This window comes from Seriola lalandi, unplaced genomic scaffold (assembly GCF_002814215.2).
Source record: "Seriola lalandi dorsalis isolate HSWRI2012SDOR001 ecotype SW California unplaced genomic scaffold, Sedor1 jcf7180002053539, whole genome shotgun sequence".
Lineage (NCBI taxonomy): Eukaryota > Metazoa > Chordata > Actinopteri > Carangiformes > Carangidae > Seriola > Seriola lalandi.
In genome coordinates, this window is record NW_019524092.1 from 5,922 (window position 1) to 13,124 (window position 7,203).

At 43.3% G+C, this 7,203-nt stretch overlaps 1 protein-coding gene across 1 annotated transcript; it reads left to right on the forward strand.

The window, feature by feature from the left end:
- The first annotated feature begins 2,959 nt into the window (after nt 1-2,959).
- Nucleotides 2,960-4,342, forward strand: LOC111651267 (muscarinic acetylcholine receptor M4-like). The gene has a single exon (XM_023401238.2). It carries the CDS (start codon nt 2,960-2,962, stop codon nt 4,262-4,264), a length of 1,305 nt encoding a protein of 434 aa, XP_023257006.1. The 3' UTR covers nt 4,265-4,342.
- Nucleotides 4,343-7,203: the final 2,861 nt, after the last annotated feature.

A 7,203-nucleotide genomic window follows, 5' to 3' on the forward strand; every position in this document is an offset into this window, starting at 1 on the left:
GGGGGGGTGAACAGAGCGTCTTCAACAATGCAACAGGTGAGTGAAGGTACGAGTGGAGTCTGTACAGCTGATTCTCTGCTTTGACTTTTAGACGTGATGTAATTAAAGAGCTTTGAGAGTTACCTGTGAGTCACACCTTCATCTGTCAATCAGCCAATCAGCTTCTGTTAGCAGTGATGTCACAACTCTCAGGTCGTCATCTAGATCCAAGATAATAAATAATTTATCCCGAATTTCTGCTCCTCTGAGTCTCAAGCTTCTGTTCAAAGACTTCAAACAGATTCAGAGCCGCCATTTTGTTTTTCCTCCATTCCGCGGTCTCTGGATTAAAGATGTCCGCCATTTTGTTTGGAGGTGTTCTCTACACTACGACAGGCTCTCAGTTCTGGTCTATATGTCGACCTTTTCACTCATGTAGGACGAATGGACGCCACTGATACTGACCCCGTATTCTTAATTATTTAACTTATTTTCTATGAATCTCTGTTTTTATAGGCGACAGTCTGAGCCACCATTTTGTTTTTGTGCGTCTGTCTCATTCTGAAGGACACGACATCTCAGTAACAGCTGGAGGAAACTTCTTCAAACTTGGCACAAACATGCACCTGGACTCAAGGATAAATTGATTAGAGTTTAGGGGTCAAAAGTCGAGGTCAGTATGACCTCACAAAACAAGTTTTAGCCATAACTCAGGACTTCACACCAATGGTTCATATTTTCTATGACTCGGGATAAACAGGATGTGACCTGGAACTAGTCTGAGTGGCGGAGGGATACGACCACGAGGAGATTCTAGTTTAGTTTCATTTTCACTGAAAGACATTTAAAGATGATGATGTGACTTTTGTTCATTTACATCTGGAGAATATGATTTGTTGGTGGGGCGTCTCTGTAGCAACACAACACTGATGGTGCTAACAATGCTAATGCTAACAACAATGTGACACATTTTACCTTCAGCAATGAAACTGTAGCTGCTGAGATTTGGACATTGAACTCCATATTGAGATTTATTTCTATTTCTATTCATTGTGCAGCTGTAAAGTTCAGTGACGTATAAAGTATATACACGTATAAACAGATTCCCACACAACTAAAGGAACCTTTCTGTTTGACCTTCAGTCAGCGATGACGTCTGCTCGTGTTGAACTCATCAAACATTCAAACTAAATGAATCTTTCCTTAAAGCTTCAAACAGACTTCAGATCAGACCATGGTCTCTGTGAAGAATCTTTATCTGATGTTTCCATCGTTAGGACGCTGACAGGTTCTGCCATGACTGACAGTGGAGGAGATGGTCTGTCACATTTTTTAAATAAAAACATTCATTCACTGACTAAAAGCTCGGCTTCAAAGTAAGAGTTCTCCATAGAAATGTAGAGGAGGAACCGTCACAATAAAACTCAAGTAAAGATTCTGTTTCTAAACTAAAATATAAATAAACCTGTTTATTAACGACAAGCTGAATATCTTTATAAAGATCATCTTTCTACAGTCTCTTCCGACTGACTGATGAACTGGTTCAGACTCTTAACTGGTGAGAGGAAACTGATGTTCTGTGATGGACTCAGGACTCTGGTCTGTCCTCAGTCATTAACGTCCCACGTGAAGCAGAGACTGATCTGAGGACAGCTGCAGCAGCAGGTGACGTCAGGAAGCTGCTGATGAGGACGAATGAGACGCTTCCTCTGCTGCTTATAAACCTCAGACTGAGCTGATCCAGCAGCTGCAACGTGCTGCTCAGCCCCAGGTCCAGGTCCAGCTCCAGGTCCAGGTCCAGGTACTGTCTGCTCAGGTCCAGGTCCAGGTCCAGGTCCAGGTCCAGGTCCAGCTCCAGGTCCAGGTCCAGGTCCAGGTACTGTCTGCTCAGGTCCAGGTCCAGGTCCAGGTCCAGGTACTGTCTGCCTCTCTCTTTACATGTTTAATTATTATTCATATATTACTCATATTATCATCACTGACTGTTTCCTCTGAACGATGCTTCACGTTTCAGTATTTATCTGTTTTTAATTATTTTCATTGATAATAAAAAGTAAAGCAGATCTTGATCTCTGTGACTTCTTGATGAAATAATGTATAAATAAAATCAATGGCGGTGAATTCAGCTGTAATCAATAGAGTTAAAACCAGCTCCAGCTTCATCAGCTGTAACATTAAAGTGATCAATAATCGATAATTATAAACTGGTGACACATCTTTTATTGCTGGTATTTAAAGTGTTTAAACGTCGATACTTGGGACTAAAGTCACAGTGAATGAACTGAAGGAAACATCAGAGAGAGGCTGCAGCTGATAATCAATTAGTTGTTGATAGAGAAAGATCAATCGATTCATTTTTATGAAGCTTTATTTGTGAATCGAAAAGTGTAAATCTTTCTGTTTGAACTGTTGGTGGGAGAGAACACCACATCTGGACATTTATAGACTGAACATCTTCAATTCACTGTCGGAACATTTGATCTGATCATTTTCAGATCATTGATGAATTAATCAATAGTTGCTGATTAATCTTCTTCTGATCAACTAACTGATTAATGACCTGATCGTATTCTGCAGGAGAAGTTCACTTGTTTCCTCCTCGACATGAACGTGACGCTGCTGCAGTAGATTCACGTTCTACTGACTATAACAACTACATTACCCATGAGCCTCAGCTGATCACTCACAGTTGTAAAAGCAGAATTCGTTGCTGCATCAACTTTGACCCAAACAAGTTTCTGTAGCTGCAGATTCAACAGCTGGATGAAGCTCTGTGATTGGCTGTTTGTTAGTGAAATGCATCTTGGGAGTCGTAGTTGATTTCTCCTTCATATAGCCACAAAGAAAAAGAATCAACAAATATTCATCAAGATCCATAAATTAATAAAACTGATTCTTCAGTTTATCACAGATTCATGTCCTGTTACTAATCAATCACCTGATCACAGCAGATCTTCCTGTGTTTTATTTTGTAGGAAACATGGGAGGAGCATCTGAACTGGACCTCAACTCCTCTGCTTGGCTCCGCCCCTGCATTAACACCTCCTGTCAGCCTCCAATCAGAGCAGCATGTCCTTACAGCACTGCTCAGCTGATCGGGGTCATCATGGTAACCGCCTCCCTCAGCATCATCACCGTGCTAGGCAACATGCTGGTCATCCTGTCCATCAAAGTGAACCGCCACCTGCGCACCATCAACAACTACTTCCTGTTGAGCCTGGCGGCGGCTGACCTGCTTGTGGGCCTTCTGTCCATGAACCTGTACACGCTGTACCTGGTGGGGGGCCGCTGGCCCCTGGGGGCCACACTGTGTGACATGTGGCTGGTCCTGGACCACGTGGTGAGCAGCGCCTCCGTCATGAACCTGCTTCTCATCAGTCTGGACCGCTTCTTTTGCATGACGAGGCCACTCAGCTACCCGGCGCGGCGGACGGGAGGGATGGCGGGGCTGATGATTGGGGGGGCGTGGCTGCTGTCCCTTGTCCTCTGGGCCCCCGCCATCATCACCTGGCAGAGTGCCGGGGGCAGACGGGTCGTCCCTGAAGGGGAGTGTTACACCCAGCTGCTGGTCAGTCCCGCTGTCACTCTGGCGACAACGCTTCCCTCCTTCTACCTGCCGGCGGTCATCATGGTCGTCCTGTACGGCCGCCTGTCCGCGGCCAGCCGCAGCCGCCTAAGCGCTTTGCGGTCCGAGCGGGGGATGCTCAGGACGTCCAGTCCCTCCGTTAAAGACTTCCTCCTGAAGCGACGCAGTTGGGTGGCCAGTGACCCCACCTCAGACCTGTCTCTGAACCAATCAGAGTCCAGCACCTCAAAGACCAGAAGGAACCGGAGAGCGTCCAGAAGTCCTGGAGACACGTCAGACGTCTGTCCGTCTCCCCAGCCGTGTCTCACTCAGACCGCCGCCTGCCGCACCACAGAAGAAGACTACAACAAGATGGAGAACGAGTCCTCGTCCACCGCCGACCTCCACAGGATGGCCTCGGCGGCGCTCTCCTGTCCCAGCTTCAGGTTGGAGGACAGGAGGAGACGGCGAGTGATGGCGAGGGAGAGGAGGGTCACCAAGACCATCCTGGCCATCCTGCTGGCCTTCATCCTCACCTGGACTCCCTACAACATCATGGCAGTGGTCGCGGCCTTCTGTCACGTGTGTGTCCCACAGAGTCTGTGGACCACAGGTTACTGGCTCTGCTACGTCAACAGCGCCATCAACCCCGCCTGCTACGCCCTGTGCAGCGTCACCTTCAGGAAAACCTTCTGCCGCCTGTTGCGCTGCTGCCGGTGACACTGATGTGGTTACAGATGCGGCTAAGTCTTTGGTCGCCTTGTACGATCTGTGATGATGTCACTCAGGGTTTGAAGTCACAGAGTGACGTGGAGCCGCTTGAAGTTTCTTCTCAACATGAACTCAGCTGACGTTGCCATGACGAAGACAGTCAGACGTGAATCAAATGACACACTGTCACTTTTAACCTCAGTTGAATGATGATGTGAAGCTCTGTGATTGGCTGTTTGCACCTGAGAGAACTCATGTGACATGCTAACCGTCGCCATGGTAACACGTGGTAGAACCAGGAGCTCTGTGGTTGTTTTGTGTCATTGAGCTGATGCTTCTGTGTCATGAGTGAAGATGAATGAATGAACAGACTGAACTCATCACCAGAACAATGTACAGTATTTAATTGGTTCATTTGTACAGTCTCATGTTGCATCGTCAATAATCTATAGTTCAAAAATAGATTTTATATCAGACTCTGTCGTCACAGACCATCAACATATTTAAAGATGAGGATTCTGACTCGTCTGAGACCAGGACTGTTCAGGTCTCAGAGCGGGTCAGGACCTCACCTGGATGTTAATACACCTAGAGCTACAGTAACAGTCTTCAGGACTACCTGTTAAAACAAACTACCAGCTACAGCACAGTGTTATCATCGACTAGAGAAAAGCTTTCCTCATTTAATCCAAAGACAGGAGATCAGAAAGGGAGGAGGAGTGAAGGTGGTCGTTGTCGGAGGAGTCTCTCGGTTTTTGTGTTTGATGAAGGAGGAAGACAATTGTTCAGCTGGAGGAGGAGAGACCTTCCTCCATCTTTACATCTGTCCATCCTTCAGTTTGACTTCTTCTCCCCTGTGAAGAGAAACATGAAGGTCTGAGTTCAACAGATTAAAGCTCCTCCAGTGTAAAGGTCTGTGTCCATGTGTAGTGTGATTATAGATTATAGATCAGCTCTAGCTTCTATATTAATACTGTGAAAGTATCAAAGCCTCAGTCCACAGAGAAATGCACACAGCCTGTATTCAGAAACTGAGCCTTAAAACCAGCCGTCAGGACTTCTGGAACTTTGTGATGTCACAACAAAGCAGTCACCAAGCCCCGCCCACCTGGACCCACCATCCAAACCTTGCAGGATTTGCTTTCTCTGAGTGTTTTTACCTGAAATCTGCTTTACTTTTATTGGATCACTCAGAAAGCAGTCAGCCAATCAGAAGAGAGGCTCAGAGCCTCCTCTCTTCTGAGATGGTTGAGGTCCTGAGTCCTGGTCCTGTTTCATGTCTCAGACTCAGTTGTTGGACTCAGGGTACATGTGGACCTGGTGATGATGGAACCATGTGGACTCAGAAACCATGAACCTTGTGTCTGTACTAAAGCTGAACACTGTACTACTGTACTGGCTGGTACAACTGTTTTTGTGGAGAACTGGTCTGGACTTAAACATGGTCTGGACCCTCCTGTGAGGGACAGAAACATCTTCAGGAACCTGGTGTAATTCATAAATCATACACCTGTAAGAACCTCATGAAGCAGCATTGTTGATGTTTGGAGGAGACTCATTCAATTACATGACAATAAAGAGATTTTGACATATGTTGGCACAAAGATGTTTTTTATATATTTGAGCTGCATGAATGTGAATGTATCATGTTTTTCAATGTCTGTTTTGAAGCTTCAACAGAATCAGAGATTTTACCTTTTAAATAAAAACACTGATGATTAAATAACTTCAGTTCAATTGAAATACACAGTTATTTAAATAAAAATTTAATTAGATAATTATATAAGATTAAGCTCAAATTTTAAGTAAAATTTATAATTAGAATTTTTTTTTTTAATCTGAAAATGAAAATTCCATTTTGAATCTTTGAGTTATTTAATCTAGAATTAGCAGGATCTCTAGTTCTGGTCTGAACCTTCAGGTCTCACCTCGGGTCTTCTTCACTTTGGGGGAGCAGGGTTTGGAGACTTTGACAGTGGTTTGGCACTCGGCGTTGAACAGAGCCCTTTTCAGGGTTCCTGACCGACTCTTGGTGTTGGTGGAGGCATCGCAGGATCCCCACGGCCCGAACTTGTACTTACAGTCACCTGCAGGAGATGGACAAAAGTTACACCTGAGACACAGCTTCATCATCATCACTTTAAACTGTCCAAGAGTCAGTCAATGGACCTCAGCGTGAAAAACTGAGAACAGTGCAGAGACAGGAAGCTCAATGTTTGTTAGGGGACAGGAACAAGAACTTTAAAAATAAAAGTCGGAGTCATCAAACATATAAACTCCAGAAACTCTTTTCAAAGCATCCATTAGATCTCTCTCAGGTGATAGTATAATAAGGCATATGAATGCCAAATAATATAACATTATACTAAGGCATTAAAACGTCAAAAAATATAACATTATAGTAAGTCATAAAAATGTAAGTATATTAAGGCTTAAAAACATCAAGGAACGTAATATTAAAGTAAGGCATAAAATGTCATAGGCATAAGAAAGTGATACTATAGTAAGGCATCAAAACATCAATAAACTTAACAGTATGCTAAGGCATTAAAAACATCAAAAAGTATCATACTATAAACATAGAAACGTAACAAAACGTAACATTGTAGGAGGTTATGTAAATGTCAAAAAATGTAACATTATAGTAAGGCTTGAATATGTTAAAAATGTAACATCATAGGAAGTCATAAAAAGGCCAAAAAATGTAAGCTGTAAAATTTTTTTTTTCATTATATAAATTCATAAAAAAGGCCAAAAAATTGAACATAAACATTAACAATAAAACATAAAAACGTCATAGTAAGGCTTAAAAACTTCATGGTAAAATAAGGCATAAAAATTTTATATATAGTTTATCATGAAAACATAACAAAAAAAAATAATAATATAGTAAGTCATTAAAACGTCAAAAAAGATCATAGTAAAAAAAAACGTCATAGTATGTTAAG

Excerpts from the sequence above, each read along its gene's own strand:
- LOC111651267 (XM_023401238.2), top strand. The coding sequence starts at position 2,960 with ATGGGAGGAGCATCTGAACTGGACCTCAACTCCTCTGCTTGGCTCCGC.